The sequence below is a fragment of the Nothobranchius furzeri genome, chromosome 15 (assembly GCF_043380555.1).
Source record: "Nothobranchius furzeri strain GRZ-AD chromosome 15, NfurGRZ-RIMD1, whole genome shotgun sequence".
Taxonomy (NCBI): Eukaryota; Metazoa; Chordata; class Actinopteri; order Cyprinodontiformes; family Nothobranchiidae; genus Nothobranchius; species Nothobranchius furzeri.
In genome coordinates this window covers 26303732-26326170 of record NC_091755.1, presented here as the reverse complement: position 1 = coordinate 26326170, position 22439 = coordinate 26303732, and the positions used below count along the sequence as shown (strand labels likewise).

At 44.6% G+C, this 22439-nt stretch overlaps 1 protein-coding gene across 3 annotated transcripts; it reads left to right on the top strand.

Annotated features, from left to right (window-relative positions):
• Positions 1 to 7291: 7291 nt before the first annotated feature.
• On the top strand, positions 7292 to 22092 carry erbb3b (erb-b2 receptor tyrosine kinase 3b). 3 transcript variants are annotated; one of them, XM_070545122.1, is made up of 28 exons: positions 7292 to 7596; positions 9105 to 9256; positions 9792 to 9978; positions 10169 to 10294; positions 10378 to 10440; positions 10570 to 10688; positions 11668 to 11809; positions 11915 to 12028; positions 12106 to 12223; positions 12297 to 12370; positions 13248 to 13338; positions 13521 to 13723; positions 14412 to 14544; positions 14638 to 14731; positions 15136 to 15293; positions 15388 to 15444; positions 15596 to 15737; positions 15816 to 15935; positions 16008 to 16106; positions 17431 to 17616; positions 17697 to 17852; positions 17937 to 18012; positions 18092 to 18241; positions 18548 to 18645; positions 20215 to 20388; positions 20462 to 20533; positions 20650 to 20938; positions 21044 to 22092. In XM_070545122.1, exons 1-28 carry the CDS (start codon positions 7518 to 7520, stop codon positions 21919 to 21921), a joined length of 4350 nt encoding a protein of 1449 aa, XP_070401223.1. In that variant the 5' UTR covers positions 7292 to 7517; the 3' UTR covers positions 21922 to 22092. The 3 variants fall into 3 exon arrangements, with proteins under 3 accessions (XP_070401223.1, XP_070401222.1, XP_015823381.1); XM_070545121.1 differs by having other exon boundaries at positions 20212 to 20388; positions 20653 to 20938; XM_015967895.3 differs by having other exon boundaries at positions 20212 to 20388.
• The last annotated feature ends 347 nt before the right edge of the window (positions 22093 to 22439 follow it).

The window sequence follows — 22439 nt, the reverse complement described above, 5'->3', positions numbered from 1 at the left end:
CGGGTTCTGGTTCGGCCCAAGTCCTTCACTCGCCCATCCAAATCAAATCAAATCACTTTTATTGTCACGTCACATGTGCAGGTACACTGGTACAGTACATGCGAGTGAAATTCTTGTGTGCGAGCTTCACAGCAATAGAGTTGTGCAAAAATACAGTAATGTAAAAACAAGTAAAATTTAAAAATGGCTAATCTAAGTATACAAATGAATTACGTAAACAATAAGATAAGAATTATAAAATGTACAGAGGTTGGTATGTGCAAAACAGTGGCATTAATGTACAGTATGGAGTGTGTAATGTTGGAGTTTCAGTAGTGAGGGTGAGGTGTATGCGCCGTGTTCAGCAGTCTGATGGCCTGAAGGAAAAAGCTGTCTGTCAGTCTGCTGGTTCTGGACCGGATGCTGCAGAACCTCCTTCCTGATGGAAGTAGTCTGAACAGTTTATGGCTGGGGTGACTTGAGTCCTTGATGATCCTCCCCGCTTTCCTCAGGCACCGCTTCTTATAGATGTCCTGGAGGGAAGGAAGCTCACCTCCAATAATCCTTTCAGCACACCGCACACTATCCAGGGTGCCTGGACCTCTTCCTCAGTCCCCCACGCCTGCTCCCGGACCCGCTTCTATTGATGAGCCCATGCAATTAGGCCACCTTCCTCCAGAGGAGAGACAGCGACGGTGGCATGAGGGTCTCTGTGCCTATTGTGGCTCCTCTGACCACAGACGCCTGAACTGCCCATTACGTTTTTGAAACGAAGGAACCCACTGAGTATCAGGGTCGCTCAGCCTGGGTCACCTTCCGCCCCTGCCTCTTCATATCGACTCCTTCTTCATGTCACCCTCCTTCATGGTGAGACCTCACTTCAGATGCACGCGCTGGTGGACTCGGGGGCCGCTGTCAATTTTATGGACATGGATCTGGCTAAGCGCCTACGGATCCCCATGACCCCCTTGGAAAGAGTTGTGCCAGTGACCTCGGTGGACGGTAGGCCCCTCCAGCCCTATCCTGTCCAAAACCGAACCCAGCCACTCCAGATGATCGTCCAAGGCCACCGAGAGACCCTCCATTTCCTGATCATATGTGCTCCCTCCTCTCCTCTAATCCTGGGATTTCCCTGACTCCGTCTCCATGACCCCCGGATTTCCTGGTCCCGGGGCTGCCTTTTGGAATGGGGGACCCAGTGCCAGGCCCACCTCTCTCCTCCTCCATCCATGCCAGACCGCCCGGACGGTGACCCCGGCCCAACACCGCCCAATCTGCCACTGCCCTATCGGGACCTGGCTGCGGTGTTCGACAAGCGGCGCGCCACCACGCTACCGCCTCACCTCCCGTACGACATGGAGATCAAGCTGCAACCAGGAACCAGTCCACCCCGGGGGCGCCTTTTTTCTCTCTCTCCCTCCGAGTCCAGAGCCATGGAGGAATATATTGACCAGGCCCTCCAGCAGGGTTTCATCCGACCCTCCTCCTCCCCGGGTGCTGCATGCTTCTTCTTTGTGAAGAGGTCTGAGCAAAATCACAGTCAAAGACGGCCATCCTCTGCCGCTCCTTATGTCTGCTCTGGACGCCATCTCCCAGGCGCGGATCTTCACCAAACTGGACCTTCGGAGCGCCTACAATCTGGTCCGTATTAAAGCTGGAGATGAGTGGAAGATCGCGTTCATCACACCCACCGGTCATTGGGAGAACCAGGTCATGCCCTTTGGGCTGTGCAATAGCCCCGCCGTTTTTCAACGCCTCATAAACGATGTCCTCCGCGACATGTTGGGACGGTGGGTCTTTGCCTACCTGGATGACATCCTGATCTACTCCAAGTCCGAGGCCGAACACCTCCACCATGTTCGCGCTGTTCTAACCCGGCTCCTGGACAATAACCTGTTCTGTAAGCCCGAGAAGTTCTCTTTCCAACAGCGGTCCGTATCATTCCTGGGCTACATGATTTCGGATCAAGGACTAACCATGGACCCTCAGAAAGTCCAGGTGGTGAGAGATTGGCCCCTCCCAACAAGCCTGAAAAAGTTTTCTGGGTTTCTGCAACTTTTACCGCCATTTTAGTAAGGACTTTAGCACCATTGTGACACCTCTCACTTCTCTCACCCAACCAAGCCCTCCCGGCCAACCGTTCCGGCTAACTCCAGACGCCGTCCGGGCCTTCCAATACCCAGTCGCCGGTTTCACGTCGGCTCCTATCCTCCGCCATCTGGATCATGCAGTTCCCTTTGTGGTCGAGGTCGACGCCTCGGATGTCGGCGCCGGTGCCATCTTGTCCCAAGGCGGGCCCGACGACAGGCTTCATCCCTGAGCCTACTTCTCCAGGAAGTTTTCCGCCACCCAGCAGAAGTACGGCGTAGGGGATCGCGAGCTGCTGGCCATAAAATGGGCGTTGGAGGAATGGAGGCAGTGGCTTCTGGGAACCACTCAGCCGTTCACCATCTGGACGGACCACCAGAACCTGATTCACATCAGATCAGCCAAGCAGCTCAATCCTCGCCAGGCCCGCTGGGCCCTCTTCTTCGAGCCCTATGAATTCCATCTCGCCTACCGCCCAGGGACAAAGAACCAGAAGGCGGACGCCCTTTCCCGCCAGTTCACACATCCAGCGCCCACGTCCGAGCCGGCACCTATCCTCCCAGAGCACCGTTTCTTGGCCCACCTGAGGTGGCCACTGGAGGAGGCTATCCAAAACGCCCTCCGGGACGATCCCGCGCCTCCAGAGACCCCCGCGGGTCGGCTCTACGTCCCTACGGCCTGTCGCAGCGAGGCATTGTCCTGGGCCCACTCATCACGCCTGTCTGGCCACGCGGGCTTCTCACGAACTCTTAGGTTCCTCAAACGAGCTCTCTGGTGGCCATGTATGGAGAGGGATGTGAAGGACTATACGAGCGCCTGTGACATCTGCGCCCGCTCCAAGACATCCAACCAGGCCTCGGTTGGTACCCTCAGACCTCCTCCGGTACCCAGCCGCCCCAGTCCCATGTGGGGTTTGACTTCGTCACAGGACTCCCACCGGTCAACAACCTTAATACCATCCTGACGGTCACTGACCGGTTTTCTAAAGCTGTTCATTTCATCGCCCTTCCGGGCCTCCCCTCGGCCCGACGCACAGCTGAGTTGTTTCTGGAGAATGTGGTGCATCTCCATGGATGACGTGGTCTCGGACCGTGGTCCCCAGTTCACAGCCCGGTTCTGGAGGGCCTTTTGTCATCTATTGGGAGCATCAGTCAGCCTATCTTCGGGCTATCACCCGCAGAACAACAGCCAAACGGAGCGGGCAAACCAACAACTGGGTCGGTACCTCCGCTGCTTTGTCTCGGCCCAACGCTTGCAGTGGCCTAAGTACCTTCTCTGGGCTGAGTTATCCCACAATCTCCACACCTCCTCGGCCACTCTGATGTCCCCGTTCGAAGTCTGTTATGGCTACCACCCTCCAGTCTTTGCCCACCAGGAACCCGAAGTTACGGTGCCGGCCGCTCAATCCCTGGTGAGGCGCTGCAGGAACACCTGGATCAAGGCGCGGGCCTCCATAACCCGAGCTAACACCCGTTACTCTCACCAACATCTCTACCGACACCGTCCTGGTCCCTCCTATGCTCCAGGGGATAAGGTCTGGGTGTCCACGGCAGACCTCAGTGTCCGTGCCGGGTCCAGGAAGCTCGCGCCCTGGTTCCTCAGGCCTTACCCCGTGCAAAGGGTCATCAACCCGGTCAGGTACCGGCTGCGGTTGCCTGCGAGTCTCCGCATCCATCCCACCTTCCATACCTCCCGGCTCAAGCCCTACGTGGAATCCTCCCTCCTGCCGCCTCCGGCGCCTCCGCCTGCCCGCTTCCTCAACGGTGAGCCCATCTACACCGTCCGGCGCATCCTGGACGCTCGCTGCAGGGCTCGGGGCTGGCAGTATCTCGTCGATTGGGCGGGCTATGGCCCCGAGGAACGCTCCTGGGAGCTGGTCCGCTCCATCTTGGACCCTACCCTCGTCTCTGACTTCTGGAACCGCCGAGGTCGCCCTGGGACTTCTGGAGCCGTCCCTGGACCGGGGGTCCTGTCAGAGCCCAAGCCCCCGGACCAGTCTGTCCCAGCTAACCGGCCTCCATCTTGGACCACATTTCCCAGCATGCTCCTCGCGGGAACTCCCGGCATTCTCCCCGTCACTCCCAGGTCTATATATGGAAGACGCCGCACCGGCTCTTCACTCAGTCATCGTTTTTTTGAAATCCATGAACAGAGTTCTCTACCAAATAATCCAGCCTTCTAACATCCTTACCAAGCTCAACTTCCGTACCCAGTCGACCATCGTGACACTGCCCATAGGGCTCGTGATCATCATCGAGCTCGTCATCACCGACGTTGGCGGCTTACGTTTAAATCTACTCACACCACAAACAAGAAAGCTGACAATGTCCAATATGCAGAACTGCAGCAGCAACACGTTGCTGCTCCACTCTTGGGTCTTTCACTTGGATTCAAACCATTTATAACATTGATTTGGTCCATGTGCCGTCCCCAACGTCACTATTTTACGTATCCCTATATATTCTGCATCCATTTGGGATGCACTTCCTTTCACCCAAATCAACGTCTTCTCTGCAACGTACTGTTTGTTTTCATGGTTTACACTCGGAAGGCCATCAACATGTCTGTGCACATCTCAGAACGCATGATCCCAAGCGCTATGAGGAGCTGCCGTAGTGGCAGGCCGCCATCTTGAATGGGTCTCCATTTTGCCCCAAGTGCAGTAATTTTCACTGAGGAAGGTGTTTACCCAACTAAAAATAAATGTTAGTATGTTTTTTCAGAAAGTCAGACATATGGTATGGCACAGTAGTTAAAATGTAAATAAAATGAAATAAAATAAATATAAAATAGTAGCAGATGGGCTAAAAAAGTCAATATTAATCCCACATGATTTGTTTTCAACAGTGCATGGGGTGTTGCAACCGTAGGCTGCACAAAAAATAAAAATAAAAAACAGGCAATATTTGTTGCTCCCCCTTTATTGACTGCAGTGGAAAGTGAGGAAGCCACCCAATATGGTGGCAATGCTGTTATGCTCTCCAGCACCCAGTGGGCATCTACGTATTCATGTCTGAGCCAAAACCTGCCATCTGAAGCTCATCTGTGATGTAGGCAACTTTTAGGTGGGAGAAATGGTTCACCAGTAGATTTTCTCCACCCTGAGAATGACTTTAAAGGCATCCATTCCTACAAGAGACCACTGCTAATGTATTGCATAAACAACAGAACTACTCCTTTAAACCTTGACTTGAGTTACAGGGTAGGTTTTTAAATTGTAGAAAGTACATCAAAATGTTATTGATTAATCCTTGACTTTTTATATCTAATCTGTGTGCATTATGTTCATAATTCAAATATGACATAATCCCAATCAAAATATAATCCATTATTTTTGTTTATATATATATATATATATATATATATATATATATATATATATATATATATATATATATATATATATATATATATATATATATATATATATATTTGTGTTTGTGTGTGTGTGTGTTGATTTTACTGAACACAGATTCATTGTAAGGGCCGTCCTCAGATAATAAATGTTAAACTTGAGTGTGCCAGTTCACACAATGGGATTAACATTTCTATTAAAGTGAGATTAAAACTTTAATATGTTCTGATCTCATGCTTTATTTTAATTTAGAGAGTAAGTAACCAATTAGGACTCAAACAGTGGTGTGTGTCTCAAACAGGTGGGAAGAGCATAGCTCTAAATCATCTTTGTGTCTCCTTTCTGAGTTGCTGACTAACAGGAGACGTTTGGCACAATCAGTGCTCGTGGACTCACTGCTCTCCAGAGAGAATCATTTCGTCTAGGCCGATCAGAAGATCTTGTGTGTGTGTGTTGGGGGAGTGCTGCTGCGTCTCCAAGGGTGTGACAGCAGTATGTGAGTCGGAGCTGCTCCCAGAGCCACCAGCCCCCCAGGGCCCCCTGCAGGACGGCTACAATAGCAGCCCCAGGGTGGATGCCATAGCTGGGATTCCCACCCGTAACCGGGACACCTTCACCCAGGGCACAGACACACTGGCAGCAGCCACACAATCAATTCATCAATCTCTGAAGGGAGTGGCAACTGCAAAAAACCACAGCAGGCACTTCTCACAGTTTGCTTCTTGGACAGGAACTGGCCACCAGCACTGACATGGACAAAAAATGAATAAAATCATGTGCAGTTATTGCAATTTTACCAAAACCTGTAACAAAATAAAAGTCGCTCATAAGAAACCAAAATACATATTGAATGCATGTTTTGCTACAGGATGTCTGATTTGAGCAGTTTGAGTTATAATCTACAAATTTGACAACAAGGCTTTTTTTTAAAGATGTTACAGACTGAAGCCCAACCCCCAATAAAAATGCTAAAATCACCATGTTTATGCAAAATCTTCAACAGAGAGGTTTTGCTGCAGATGTCCAATCCTCAGAGTCTGTCTCCTCCTGCTGGACAGAAAACTGCAAACAGAGGGGAGGCCAACCTGCACACCTAAACCACTTAAATGGACTTATTTATGCTTTAAAGTCCTTCAAAAAGGTTTCAGATAAAAAGATCCATCAAATTTATGATCACCTAAAATATCCTCATGGGAAATTTGACACAAACTGGGAATTGTTTCAGTTATCCTCTTTCCTCTGGTTGAAAAACAAGATTACCAGCACATCTGCCAGAAATCCTGATATCCATCTATTGGTAGCTATTAGCCTCCCCCCCATCCTCACTCACAACTCCATGTCCAGGAATTTCTGCCATTTTCAAAAAAAAAATTAAGCATGTTCTTGTTTGGGTTCAGAAGTCACTTGCTTGTCCAACAAAGTGACCATTGTGTGACCGGCCGCTCCGTACGCATCAAAGAGGTGATTAACCAGTTGACGCTGCCATGGGGACAATAGTGCTCTTCACTGGGAGAACAGTGCCACCACTCAGAACCAGACCACAACACTAAGTCCACATGCAGCAGCTGACAGAACTGAACTGAAATAACTACACATAAAGAGCCATATAGCAGGAAAGGCGTTCATGCTGATCACCAGCTCTGCTCGATGATGTGATTTTTTTCTTTTCATGTGTCACTTTTTAGTCATTTGTGACATTTTGTGCATTTTATCAATAACAATCTTTCTAATTAGTTACTCGTCAGAGATGATGGATTTTAGTCCTCCAGAGTACAAAGATTAAGGCTGCAGCTTGATGACGGGATGAAACCACGGACCGACCTCTGATTGGTGAATCATCCTGGCTGTTGGCCAATCAGATGCCTCTCTCTGAGAGGGAAATCCCAGGATCACAATAAGATACATCCTCTTCAAAGTTTTCTCTTTTTTGATGGATTTGATCGGTGCAACATCTGTTTACTTTGACTTCATGATATGAGACTTTTATTTTTGGTGAATTTACAAACATACCTTTTTCCAACCTTAAATTCTGTTCCTAGGACCGTCTCTACTCATCTGAGATGCTGAGATCTCACTAAACTTGTTGAACATCAACATGGACCAGCTGCAAATCCTACTAACGTGTGTGTTTTTGTCAGTCAGGATCCAGCCAGCATGGTCCCAAACACACGAAGGTAAGCAGATTTATAGTTGTTTTGAATTAAAAATCATTTCAGTTGTTCATGCGGATCCAAAAGCTGAACTTCAGCCATCAGCATTTTGTCCTCAGCATTCCCATCTGTTATTCTTTACATGGGATAAAGATGTTGTGGAAGAGACTGTTTAAATTCTCAGGAGTGTAAACCGATAACGCTCACTCTCAGAACACTTCCATGCTTTGTTCCTTAAAAGCTTTTTTATTGCAAAAATGTGATCCTGCAATGCTATCTGATTAACTGCAAGTGAAACAGAAAATCCTCTAGTTTACTATAAACAGTAACTTCATTGCCTGAAGGTGAAAATACATAGATTTACGATATTTGTGAGTGGTTTAACCCCTGAAAAAGTCAAAAATTTCATTATTTTGTCTATTAAGATTTATTGATATTCTTGCACTCTGTCAGCATTTAAATTCTGAAGGATATTAAGTCATTAAACACCACCCAGATGGATAAATTGTGCATCTGCTGTGTTAAAAGGATATTTTTTTACCAGTGTTTTTGCACTTTAAGGCACTTTAGTGTTACAGTCATGCAAGTGTGTTTTGTTTATTCCACACTCTAATCAGCTAATTAATCCCAAAGACCTGCAAAAAGCTCCTGAGCCTTTAAATAGTTTCTCGGTCTAAATTGAAAACCTGAAATAAATGGACTTTTGCACATAATCCTAATTTTTTGAGTTTCATCTTTATCCATGAAAGTTCAGTTCAAATTATGCATCTTCCTAATAATTGAACAAACATAATGCAGCAAGTCTCCAAAGATGTTTATCTCATCAGTGTGCAGCTTGAAGTTTCTACCTGCAAACTCAAAAACAGGAAGAGTGACTCATGTTCACTGCAGCAGGTGCTCAATCTTTGCACATAAACATCCAACGTCGCCTTTTTTTCTGCTTCTCATTAGGAGATGCTGCATGTGTATATTTCCTTTCACGATATTTCCGTTCCTCTACCAGAACGCTGTGCTCACACACAACCCATTGTCTCTTAATATGATCTCAGCAGCACTTTCCTTACAGACATATACCCACACAGAAGCCCTGTCTGTCGCTGCATCACTCTGCCCTCGCTGCGATACACGTCCACATTTATGTCCTCATCACAATGAGGCACTCTGTTTGAAGGAAGCTCTTCTCCCTCGACCCTTGGCCTTCTCCCTGTTGCCCTCAGGCCTGGACTGCTCTGTGCACCCGGGCTTGCATGGCTGACTGTTTGCTTCGAATCAAACTATGCAGAATAAACAACGTCAGAGCGATGCAGCAACCTCTCAGAAACAAAACAACCCTCAGAACTCATCCTTGTTATTCAGGCAGCGTCAGAGGATTTTATAAATGTTACATTTTCATTATTGATTAAACACATCGGTTGATTTACATTCATCAGACAAAGCTGCAGCTCACACAGGTCTGATTTCATGTTAAATGTGTAACAGTGAATGCTCTCTGAGATCTTCTTGTAATGTCTTTGCTTTAATTCTGAATTAAGTGTGTTCAGGTACTCAGAATGGTCTAAGCTCAACCGGCTCCCAGGAGAATCAGTACAACCTGATCAGGGATCGGTATGATGGCTGTGAGATCATCATGGGAAACCTGGAGATAACTCAAATTGAGAGTAATTGGGACTTCTCTTTTCTCAAGGTGAACATAACCCCACTGTCTTTGGGTTTGCTTGGTTTTGGTCCGTGGCTGGCTGCAGCTTGGTTGGAACTGGTCCAAACCAGAATTAATTTTCCAAGTTTATTCAAACCTGCTTCACATGTAGCAGAAACAGGCATCTACCTTAACTCCCTACACTTCTTCATCTCTCCTACCTACGTTCTCCTCTCCTTTACTGCCCCCTATTGGTAGACGCAACAAGAGCCTTTAAACTTAGCAACTTTTTCACATTTTTCAAACATTTTCTTGAGCAAGTACGTGCTAAAATGACTCTTTACAAAGTTAATGAAATGTTACTCAGAGCTCCACTGCTTCCTGTGGCCAGAATACCGCATTTGCAACTTCAGGCTGGTGGACTGCCAACTGTTGTAAATGGAGCTGACATACCTGGCGCTGCAGTCAGTTTCCAGCACGTTTCCTGCATGTTTTTAGATCATGAAAGCAGCGGATTTATTTAATTTAGTGATGAACCACTCCTGTAGAAACCAATGAATCTGACAACCTTCTCCCCCATCAGACAATCAGGGAGGTGACAGGCTACGTCCTCATTGCAATGAATCACTTTCGGGAGATTCCCCTGGGGCAACTACGGGTCATCAGAGGAAACAGCCTATACGAGAGACGCTTTGCACTCTCAGTTTTCTTCAACTACCCCAAAGATGGCTCCAATGGCCTGCGACAGCTGGGACTCTCCAATCTGACAGGTTAATGGGGCACAATGTTTACAGATGGAGACAGTCTGAGAAAAAAACTAACTTTCATACTCTGCATCCTCACACAAACTTAAAAATGTGACATTTTCATGTGTTTTTAAACTCAAAGCTGCTTAGAAGGCAGATTTATATCAATATTGGGGCCGAGGAGTCAGCTCAGAGATCTTCTGTTTCTTCACAGAGATTCTGGAGGGGGGAGTACAGATTATTAATAACCTGTACCTGAGTTACGGTCCATGGATCTTCTGGCAAGACATTGTACGAGACAACAGTGCTCCTATTGACATCCAGCACAACGGGAAGAGAGGTCTCTATCATGAACTTCTATCACTGGTCTTCAAACTGTCTTCCATGACTGGTCTTACCGTCATCTTCCCCTTTCTCTCCCAGGCCCGTGTCATAAATCTTGTGGAGATTATTGCTGGGGTCCAAACAAGGACAATTGTCAGATCTGTGAGTGTCCAACCCCACTTTTTCTCTCCATTCATTTAAAGGAACATCTCTCTTTAAGGACACCTCTTTGCAAAAGCATTAGTCAAGCAAACACAATGGAAAAAATTCATTTATATGTTTTTTTCTCAGTGACTAAGATGGTGTGCGCTCCGCAGTGTAATGGACGCTGCTTTGGGACGAGCCCCAGGGACTGCTGTCACATTGAGTGTGCAGCAGGATGCAAAGGCCCTCTGGATGTGGACTGTTTTGTAAGAGTTATGTTATGATTTATCAACCAAAATAATGATGATGCTATTATGCCCTGTAATTTACTGACTCTATCCATTTAAAGCCACACTTTGCAACTTTTTCAGATTTTTAAATCATTTCTTTGAGCCAGAATGTGCTAAAATGACCTTTTAGCAGGTTATTGAAATGTCACAGACCTCCACTGCCCTCTATGGCCAGAATGTTGCACTTGTAACTTCAGAGTGTTTGTCTGGTCCCTTAGATGACTTACATATCTAGTAAATGGAGCTTACATGCCTGGTTCTGGACTGTGCTTCCAGCATGTTTGCTGCATGATTAACAGGGTTAGGATTGATTTAGAGATGAACCGCTCCTATAGACACTCATGAAGGCTGAGGAGACATTTCAGCAGTTAGATTAAGGTGTTGCGTTGACTGATGGACACTTGGGGGTGCTGAAAGCAAGCCGAAACCACATAGTCTCCCTGTCATTTTAACAATATAGTGACAAAATCAATAACAGAAACTGCAAGTACATCATACATTAAAGGTGTGGTTGACTCACCTGTGTGGTGACTATAATAGGTCACTCTGAGTTTTTTATGCAGGCTGAACATGAAAATAGTCTCTATCTCCTGCATTATCTTCTGATAGAAAACAGACGATGAAACTCTAGGTTTTGAAAATCCTCACAGATCTACGTCACACTGTGAATTAGCGTTCATGGACACCCCAATCTTGACTCAAGATGAGGAAGGCTGTCGTTTGTTTAGCTTCCAGGAAAATTTAATATTCAAGGAAACATGTTAATATGCATGCAAGAATAATTTGGTGGCAGAAATGACCAATCAAATGTTATTTTTTTAGTTAATCTATTGCATTTGTGCACCTAATGACAGCAGATTGAAGATTTCTCCTGCAATAGCTGAACTCAAATAGAAACTCTTGTGTACTCACGTGTAAGGAATGCATGTCTATGTGTCTGTCTGGATCTACAAAGGCATGCCGTCACTTCAATGACTCAGGAGCATGTGTGCCCCAGTGCCCCAAAACACTCATGTACAACAAACAGACATTTCAAATGGAGACCAACCCCAATGCAAAGTACCAGTATGGATCAATCTGTGTTTCTCAGTGCCCCAGTGAGTAGCTTGTGTGTATTTCTACAACTAGCAATTCCTGCATTTGTTTATTCTCAAACACAAGTGAGTATATTTGACTTGAAGCTTCTTTTTTTGTCCCTATAGCTCATTTTGTGGTGGACGGCAGTTCCTGCGTGAGTGCTTGTCCTCTGGACAAGATGGAGGTAGAGAAAGAAGGACAGAGGCAGTGTGAGCTCTGCAGTGGATTCTGTCCTAAAGGTTTGAAACATTATTCTTAAATTACGGAGTATCTGTCTGTGAATACAGATTTTAATAGGTTGAAATCTCCTCTCCAGTGTGTGAAGGCACTGGTGCAGAACACAGACAGACTGTGGACTCCAGCAACATCGACAGCTTCATCAACTGCACAAAGATCCAGGGCAGCCTTCACTTCCTGGTCACAGGGATTCTCGGGTACTGGTTTAGAGGATCACAAAGCTTTGTGTCGAACCAGTTTGTGTTTATGTTTTGTTTCTGTTCTTCACAGAGATGACTATAATAACATCTCATCACTTGATGCCAAAAAGTTAGAGGTGTTCAAGACTGTGAGGGAAATAACAGGTTTGTACTGGTATGGTATTATGTATTAAATTTATCATATATGTAAATTCCCCAAGCAATCACCACCCTGAATACAAATGCACTAAATCACTTTATAAGCAAGAACCTGAACGGAAACATGCACCTTTCAACATGTCTGCAGTGTCTTTTCTTGCATTTTGTGACTTCTAGTTACAAACAAATTGTGAATTTTTTAATTTACTCTACACTTCACCTAACTTCTCTTACTCATAAGTAGGTAAAGTTTATATGGCAGTAGCCTAAGTCGAGAGGCCCAGACTTCCCTCTCCCCAGCCACTTGGGCCAGCTCCTCCGGGGGAATCCCAAGGCGTTCCCTGGCCAAGTGAGAGACATAGTCCCTCCACCATGTCCTGGGTCTACCTTTAGGTCTCCTCCCGGTTGGACGTGCCCGGAAAACTTCACCAGGGAGGCGTCCAGGAGGCATCCTGACCAGATGCCCAAGCCACCTCAACTGGCTCCTCTCAATGTGGAGGAGCAGCGGGTCTACTCCGAGCCCCTCCCAAATGACCGAGCTTCTCACCCTATCTCTAAGGGAGAGCCCAGCCACTCTTTTCGGAAAAAACTCATTTCGGCCGCTTGTATCCGCGATCTCGTTCTTTCGGCCATTACCCAAAGCTCATGGCCATAGGTGAGGGTAGGAACGTAGATCGACCGGTAAATCGAGAGCTTCGCCTTCTGGCTCAGCTCTCTCTGATGTCCTTTTTTAACCTAAAATCCTCCAAAATACGACTATTAAGGCTAACAGAAAGAAGACTCTTCAAGGAAGGTTGTGAACAAGTCTTGTTTTGCTATTCCACCATAGAGCGTCATGTTTAGTGCTGCATTTTTCATGACAACTTTCTCGTTTCATGTTCAGATATTCTAAACATCCAGTCGTGGCCTGAAGAGCTAAATGACCTGTCGGTTTTTTCAAGCCTGACAACCATTCAAGGGAGGTCTCTCTACAAGTAAGGCTGTCTGCATGCAGGAAACAGTCAACTAACCCAGTGACATGATTAAAACACATTTATGCATTTTGATATGAAAACCAGTGTTACTAAATTTAAGAAACTAGTTTTTTTTGTTGTCATCTGATACACATTCCTGCTAACTGCTCTCTGTCTCTATCCTCTCGCTCACAAACAAAAAGGCGATTCTCTCTGATGGTGATGCACATCCCCTCTCTTACCTCACTTGGCCTGCGATCTCTCCGGGAAATCAACGACGGCAGCGTTTACATCAGTCAGAATGACAACCTCTGTTACCACCACACTGTAAACTGGACGCAGCTGTTCAGAGGTCGCAGAGTTCGAGTGAACAACCTCAACAACAACAAGCCACTTGCAGAGTGTGGTGAGTCGACCCATTGTTGAAGTGAAACATTTCATGCTGTATTTTTAGACGTGGTTCACCGAAAAACAATTTTTTAATGATTATTTCTGGTTATAATCAGTCAGTCTGAGTTTTTCATGCAGGCTGGACATGAAAATAGTCTCCTACACCTATCTCCTGCATTAGCTTCATATAGAAAACAGATGGTGAAACCCTAGGATTTGAAAAGCCTGACAGATCTACATCAAGCGTTCGCTTGGACTCAATCATACTGGCTCGCAACGGGGAAAGCTGTTATTTTAGCGTCCAGAATCAGCAGAGCACGTCTCGGTCAGCAGAAACTAACCGTTAGCATTAGCAACTCAACCACACAGCAGAAGCTCCTCCAGGCTTGTTATTTGTAGAGAAAAAGCATCCATGTCGCTGAGCTAACAGAGTCAATAGTAGAGTTGTGTTGCTGTTAGCCAATGCGAGGGGAGATGTTCAAATATAAGTAAGATATTACTAAATCGCACCGTGTTAAGCTGTCATCTGATGTGGCGGGCTTTTCCGTGGTGATGCAGGGGGTTCTGGGCTTTTTTTGCCCCCAGTGCAGCTTGCAAGGCATTGAATTCTTCTAGAGACGACTCGAGACTCGTGGAGTCTTGAGTGAAATAATAAATACAGCGCTTTACTGCAGCAGGTGCCTGATGCTCTCTCATGTGTGTAGTTGCAGAAGGACACGTGTGTGACCCGCTTTGCTCAGATTCAGGTTGCTGGGGGCCAGGGCCTGACCAGTGCCTGTCCTGCAGGAACTACAGCCGAGATGGCTCATGTGTGGGCAGCTGCAAATTTTTGTCTGGGTCAGTATTCAGAATTAGATTTTCTGTTTAAGCTGATGTTCTTTGTGTTTTTCTTTTATTTGGTTCAATTTCCTCTGATTTCTGTGTCCTCAGCGCTCCAAGGGAGTTTGCAAGGTCTGATGGAGAATGTGTGGCTTGTCATCCAGAATGTAAACTTCAGGGAGGGAAAGTCAGCTGCACAGGACCGGTAGTAATACAGAAATGTCACACTCTGGTCCTTTCAGATAAACTCTCTCCTGTAATTTGGGTATTTTTCTGCTTGTCGCATTACTCTGCACATGTTGTTCTAAAGATTCCTTCAGTTTTTCCCCTTTTCTCTATTTGAAATCTCTTTAAATAGTTCATCTTGAAGTAAAGATCTAGAGAAGCTTGATAAAACTGCATTTTCTTTTTAAAATCAGAACTACAGGTGCTTTTTTTTTTACAGAAATGCTAATTTGAGTCATTAAAAGTACTAAAACAGTGTGACTATCTTAGTAGGATTGTAATGAATGGTGAAAAGATGAGTGGAAAAGCAAAATAAGACATTTTGAATAAATACGTTACGAAGCCTCACATTGTCTTTGTTTCCTTCATCTTTTTCTCCTTTAGGGGGCAGATGAATGCATGGCTTGCACCAACTTTCAAGATGGTCCTTACTGCATGTCCTCATGTCCCAGTGGAGTCAATGATGGACAAAAAGGCCTGATATTCAAATTTCCCAACAAGGAGGGTCGCTGTGAGCCATGTCACTACAACTGCACACAGGGGTAAAAATCAAACACCATGTGTTTGCATTCACGTGTTTTATTGAGGTGTTGAGTTTAAATACATTTAAGATTGCCATGAGTTCATGTGTTTCAGATGCCTTGGCCCAAGAGTAAAAGACTGTTTGGAGACAGCAAGACTAACAGTCAGCAGGTGAGCATGTCCCCCTGCTGGTGAAAATAAAGCATCATAACAAGCTCCTTGAATAAGAATGCATGCATTTTTTTCTAACCTCTGGTTGAGTTTTTTCTAAAACTTTTAACATTTTTGCCACTTACACACTTTTCTTTTCCTTGTTGTGCAGCGGTCAGATCACAGGTATTGCTCTAGGGGTCCCAGCTGGCCTGATCTTCTGTCTGGTGCTGTTTTTCCTGGGAGTGCTGTACCATCGAGGCCTAGCCATCCGCCGAAAGAGAGCCATGAGAAGATACCTGGAGAGTGGTGATGTGAGACTTTGGAGTAATGCCTTTTCATTTTCATTGAGATGAGAAACATTGATTTAAGAGCTGTTGTGGTTTTGACAGAGCTTTGAGCCTCTGGGTCCTGGAGAGAAAGGCACCAAGGTTTATGCTCGCATTCTGAGGCCCTCAGAGCTGAAGAAGATCAAACTCCTTGGTTTTGGTGTTTTTGGTACAGTGCACAAGGTATTGATCCTTTCTTTTCCATTGGTTAGTTGTGTTCTGTCACATATTTACTTAACAAATTTGGTGTTTAAGGGCTTTTGGACTCCGGAGGGCGAGACGGTGAAGATCCCTGTGGCCATTAAGACCATCCATGACAACTCAGGCAGACAGACCTTCACCGAAATCACAGAAGTGAGTTTCCTAACAGATCAGTGTAAAGGGTTAATTTACATGTTATTTAATGACCCATGAGACCTGAGATTCCATAGGAAATATGGAATCAATCTTATGGATATTTAGGTACTTTTAACCAGACTATTGGAACTTTTTATTGCAGGGATTATGTAACCACTTCGTATTGACTGAGAGACAACAGAAGAGAGAGTCAAGTTTTAAAAGTTTAAAGATTTATTACCAAACAAATTAAAACTAGACTAACTTAAAACCCTAAATGTATGGTGTAACTAAGGTGAAGTGAGATGGAGAATGGTGTCGTGTGGAATGTTGTTCAGAACCAGCAAATCCGAAGAAACGATTAGTTCTGATGGGAATGAAGGTGATGTCTTCGCACTAAGCTTTGATTCGGAGATTCAATAACACATAAGACGCCATTTTTGTTATTCCACACATACCCTTAGAATGAGACCTACGTACAGATCCAGACTGCCAGGTCCTCGAACCCCTCTTTCAGTACTGGAGCCGATGAAACAGCGTCAGGAGTACGACAGACTAGTCTTTGGATTGTCTCCAGGTAAAAAAGCGACAGTTGGTTGACAGCGTCAGATGGACCCGTGGAGGGTCAATGAGTTCAGCTTTTATTCTGAGAGGAACCGTTGCTTGGTTGGTAAAATGCAACAGATTTTATCCAGCTTGTCGTGGTTCTTTCGGCTGAAGAGGAAAGTTACGGATTGACCACTCCATCAACTTCTCTAGAACGCTTCGAACTGGCGTTAAAGATGACGTGGGCATAGTTTTATACTTCGGATGTTTTGGTTTATGGTCGAATGAAAAGATGACAGATTTACCAAGCACCTCCAAAACCACGCCTCCGTCAGATCTGGCAGAATCTGATAGGACCAGTGAAAGCAATGTGTCATGTCTTAATGCTATGTGTGATCAGTCTCTAGTGGAACATTTAAAGTTATATTACTTATTATACTCTATAGGATTATAATAAAGTAATTAATATTTTCATTTCACAGATTGGTTCACATTTTATTATTGACTAACACTTTGTTTGATTAGCTTATTAAAAATAGAGTTCTTTGATTTATTAAAAAGGAAGAGTCCTTTGTCTTCATTCTTCTCTTGGGCTGGAAAGAAAACAGTTTGGAGCAAAAGCATGAGACCTTGAGGCAATATGTCATGCAGATTAGTTCTTGCTGAGGAGAGGGGGAAATGACTTTTAGGTGGAAAACAGTCATTTCATTCCGTTACATCAGCATAACATAAATGTTTGATATTTTTGGGATGCCATACACTTTACAGATGTCAAACCCTTTATTCTTGTCTGAAGCACATGCTGTCCATGGGCAGCCTGGACCACCCCTACATTGTTAGATTACTGGGAATCTGTCCTGGTGCCAGCTTGCAGCTGGTGACGCAGCTCAGTTCTTATGGATCTTTGCTGGAGCACATCAGACAGCACAGGAATAACCTGGACCCTCAGCGCCTGCTCAACTGGTGCGTGCAGATAGCCAAGGTGAGCACATCTTGACCTCTTTAAGAAATTAAACATTCTTATTCAAGATTTTGAGATAACTTTGTAATTTTGTGTTTTAGGGTATGTTCTATTTGGAGGAACATTGCATAGTCCACAGGAATTTGGCTGCCCGTAACATTCTGCTGAAGAATGACTATCAGGTCCAGATCTCAGACTACGGTGTGGCAGATCTTCTTTGTCCAGATGATAAAAAATATGTCTACACAGACACAAAGGTGACTATTTAGATGAAAATTGATTCTTGATTTTTCTCACTGGCTGTTAAAACGATCTTTCTTGATTATAATTCTCTCGTTCAGACTCCCATTAAATGGATGGCACTAGAAAGCATCTTGTTTAGAAGATATACACACCAAAGTGATGTTTGGAGCTATGGTATGAGACTCTCTGAACATCTCCTGTCTCCCTGTGGTGTTGATGGTGAATTTAATGAGATACTGCACTTTCTAAACAGGAGTGACAGTGTGGGAGATGATGTCATTTGGGGCAGAGCCGTACACGTCTGTGCAGTCAGTGCAAAAAGTGCCGAGTCTCCTGGAGAAGGGCGAACGTCTACCACAGCCCTACATCTGCACCATTGATGTTTACATGGTCATGGTTAAATGTCAGCCTAAACATTCATTTCTTTTGTAAACAAGCACATTCATACGCAATTTGATGATAGCTGAGACAATGTGACACCAGATGATATTTGTCATGAAGCAATATTAGTGGATATATAAGTATGATATCATGGGGTATTATGCAATACTTTAGCATATATGGTATAATATGGTGAAGTACAATATGATGTGATGCATTATATTGTCTGACTGGGGAGATTAGTTTTTCTCCTAATGGCTGCTTAAAGAAAATGAAGTGAATGTGCATCTAAATTGTAATTTTTTTGTACACGTCTCACTTTGCTTAGGCTGGATGATTGATGAAAATATAAGGCCGACCTTTAAAGAGCTTGCCAGTGACTTTACTCGGATGGCAAGAGATCCACTTAGATACCTTGTTATAAAGGTGAGACCATTGCAGTTGCTTAAAGGTGTGGAACACTGAAAAACTATTTTTAAAATGCTGTTTATGATCATAATCGGTCACTGTGAGTTTTTCATGCAGGCTGCATGTGAAAATAGTCTCCCATACCTATCTCCTGCATTAGCGTCTGATAGAAAATAGATGGTGAAACACTAGGATTTGAAAAGCCTGACAGTGTGACATCACAACGTCACTTACAGTTTTTTTCGATTGCTAAAACGTGTTTTTCAAAACTGTACACTTCTTTCAAAACTGCACACACAAAATCCCAAACATAACACACAAATTCCTAAACCGTGGCTTCCCTTTGCAACAAAACCCTGCCACCACATATTGTAACATGTTTCCAAAATGGAACACGTGTTTTCATTTGGTAAACACAGCCACATTTTCACATGACACACACATACCATTCATTGCTTAAACACAAGTAGCCTTTGGGTGAACACTACCAAGCATGGAAAGAACACTGAAGAGCAAAACTGAAAACACAATTGTCGAAGGGGAACACAATGAATTATACACTGAATGTATGACAGTGCCCACTTTTCTCTGAGACAAACATTAGACATCACACAAATTTTGAGACAAAACATTTTATTTTTACAGTTACCCCCCCCCCCCCCCCCCCCCCCCCCCCCACACACACACACACACATTTTGAGACAAAACATTTTATTTTTATCCTCAGTGGGATTGAGGAAGGGGGAATAAGGTGGAAGGTATAAAATGGAAAACCGTGGGTGGTCCTAAAACCACTCATACACCTGGGTAGCCTTGTGGAAACTTACTTTTATGCTGCAGTCCCTGATTTCAAATTGCTCGCCAGACCCGAAAGTTTAGAGATTTGAATATTTGTGTGTTGTTGATTGAAGCTTTGAGAATTTATGTGAGAAGTGTGTGTAAACCTGAAAATTGTGTGCTGTGTTTTGACAGCAAGATAATGTGAAATTGACATCAGAGTGTAAAGGAGGAAAATCAGAGTTCTAATATGATAAGGAAATCTTAAGTAGTGATAAATTGAGTCAAGAGATTGGGAACAGAAGTAGAGGTTGTGAAAATTGTGCCTCATTTTTGCTTTTTGAGTTTTAGCAATCGAAAAAAACTGTAACATTCATGGACTCATCCATCTTGACTCGCGACGGGGAAGGCTGTTGTTGTTCTAGCGTAGAGAAAAACAGTAGAGAATGTCTTGGCTGGTAGAAGCTAACTGTTAGCATTAGTAACCTTCAGGCTTGGGTTATTTGTGGAGAAAAAACATCCACATTGCAGAGCAAATAGAGTTTGTGGTAGAGTCGTGTTGGTGTTATCCAATACAACACAACCTGCTGTCTGAAGCTCAGCTGTGATGTGTCACACTTTTAGTTTCTGGAAATGGTGCACCGGTGCCCCACCCCCCCACCCCCACCTCCCACCCCCCGAGTATTCTAGAGACCACAGCAAATTGATTAAATGAGCGTTCCACACCTTTGCAGTTTTATGCCTTGCTCACCATGGATTTGTATTTCAACCCTGACCTTACACCCTGTTTTCCTTGGTACATTGCAGCAGGAGGGAGAAGACGCTACGCCTGGGGAAGTTCATCGCAGAGAGTCCGAACGAGGACTCCTGGATGCAGATTTGGAGGACACAGATGAGGTGGGGCTGGACGATGGTTTGGCCACTCCTCCTCTCCAGCACTCTCCATCTTGGAGTTTGTCACGTTCCCGGATCAATTCATACAGGGTATAACAAGGGTGGCTTCAACCTGATTTTTATTTTGATCCCTGAGAGCATAATGCTTATCCTTCTTCTGCAGAGTGGCACGTCTCAAGCAGGGCCAGCTGGATACTTGGCTATGACTCCAAGTCCTGCAGACAGCATCCGACTGGTAGAAAAAAAATCTTGAGTACTAAATTACCAAAAAATTCCATTTGGTTTTAACTAAAAACTTTGTTAACATTGACAAATTTGACACATTTAAATGGGTCACTCATTTTTCTTCAGCAGTGGTTTCGCAGGTCTCGTTTGAGCTCAGTGCACACACTACCTGAGCGGTCAGAGGTCTGGGGCTATGGCAGGGAGCCTGATCTGCGAGAGGAAGCCTTGCAAAATGGAAGTTTCCATCGGGCGAGGCTTGGCTCCGACCAGAGTACCCGCCGAGTGGCCATCAACCGACACAGGAAGCTTTCAACAGCCTCCAGTCCTTCCTCATACAAGGTGTGGACGGCTGAGGAAGAGGAGTTGGACCACTACGGCTATGTTCTGCCTGGGTCACCTGGAGCATCAGAAAGAGGTAAATTGTGTGTATTTTATTGCCTTGTGAATGAAACAATAGAGCAACGAGATAAGTGTTTTTTCTATCCATAATCTTCTTTTTGTTTGTATTCATGACTCGCAGCATCCAGACCATCTCGATCTGGCAAAAAGAACTCAAGACATAAAAATAATTCTGTTCCTAAAATGGCAAATTCTTCCCAGGAATATGAATTCATGAGTACAGAGGCTAGTGTTCCTCCCTGTTCCACCAGCAGCATCTCATTGCGGGGAGACAACATGACAGCTGGACTTACACCTTTACCTTCTCCCACTTTCATGGATTTTTCACATGTAGAAACACCAAGAGCAGAAACTCCAGTCAGAAATAATCAAAAACCAGAGGCTTTGGAAGAAGTTGCAGAAGAACAAAGAGACTTGACAAAGAAACAAGAGCTTGACTCTACTAGAGAAATGAAACTAGGGGATGACCAAGTAGAGGCAGGCCAAGGGATTGGCAGGTATGAGTACATGGACATAAGGCGCTCTGAGTCTTCAGAGGGAAGTGACCCAGATCTGCACAAAAACAGGAGTCAAACACCTACAGTAGACCACGCAGAGGACACAGACCAAATTATGGGAGTGTTAAGAAAAGTGCAAATGGGGGAAGAAGTTGAAAATTGCTATAATACTAATAAACAAACCACTCTTCAGGGACATCTAAGCAGTCCTGTCACACCTGAACCAGATGTGCTGACAGCTGGAGGAAGAAATGTGGAAGAGTACGAGGAAATGACTGGATTTGGAGAAGTTCCAGATAGGTGGGGTCACTCACAATATGAGAACCTCCCAGTGAAGGAGAGGGTTGTTGCCGAGGGGATGGGCGGTGCCAGGTGCGCGGGGATCGGGGACTACATCAAGGTGTGTGCTGGCATAGGGGACCCTGGCAGCAACACATCATTTGACAACCCAGACTACTGGCACAGCAGGCTGCTCCTCAAGCCAGATGCTTTGCACACCTAATAAGTTGGACAGGGACCCGGGAACGGCAACTGATTTAAGTTTCTGTTAAATCTGTGTAGTTTTATTGTTTTTGTTTGTTTTCAGCTTTTTATACGTTTCTCCCAAAACTGAAAAATTTAGCCTATATATTGTATGAATTATTTTTTTCTGTTATAAATTGCCTGATTTTTACTTTAACTTGCCTGATTTTTACTTTAATTAATAACTTATGCAATCACTACATAAAATAAAGGTAGTTGCAAGCATACCATGTGTGTATCTTCAATTAAGGGCATTTAACGTTTTCTTGGCTTTATTTTCAATCAATCAATCAAATGTATTTGCACAACACCTTTCAATTCTATTTTATTTATATAGCGCCAAATCACGACAAGAGTCATCTCAAGGCACTTCACATAATAAACATTCCAATCTAGGTCAGTTCATTAACTCATTCACTGCCATTGACGACAAAAGTCGTCATTTTAAATCCAAACTTTTAAAAATTTTTGCAGCAAACGGCTTTACTGATCAGGAAT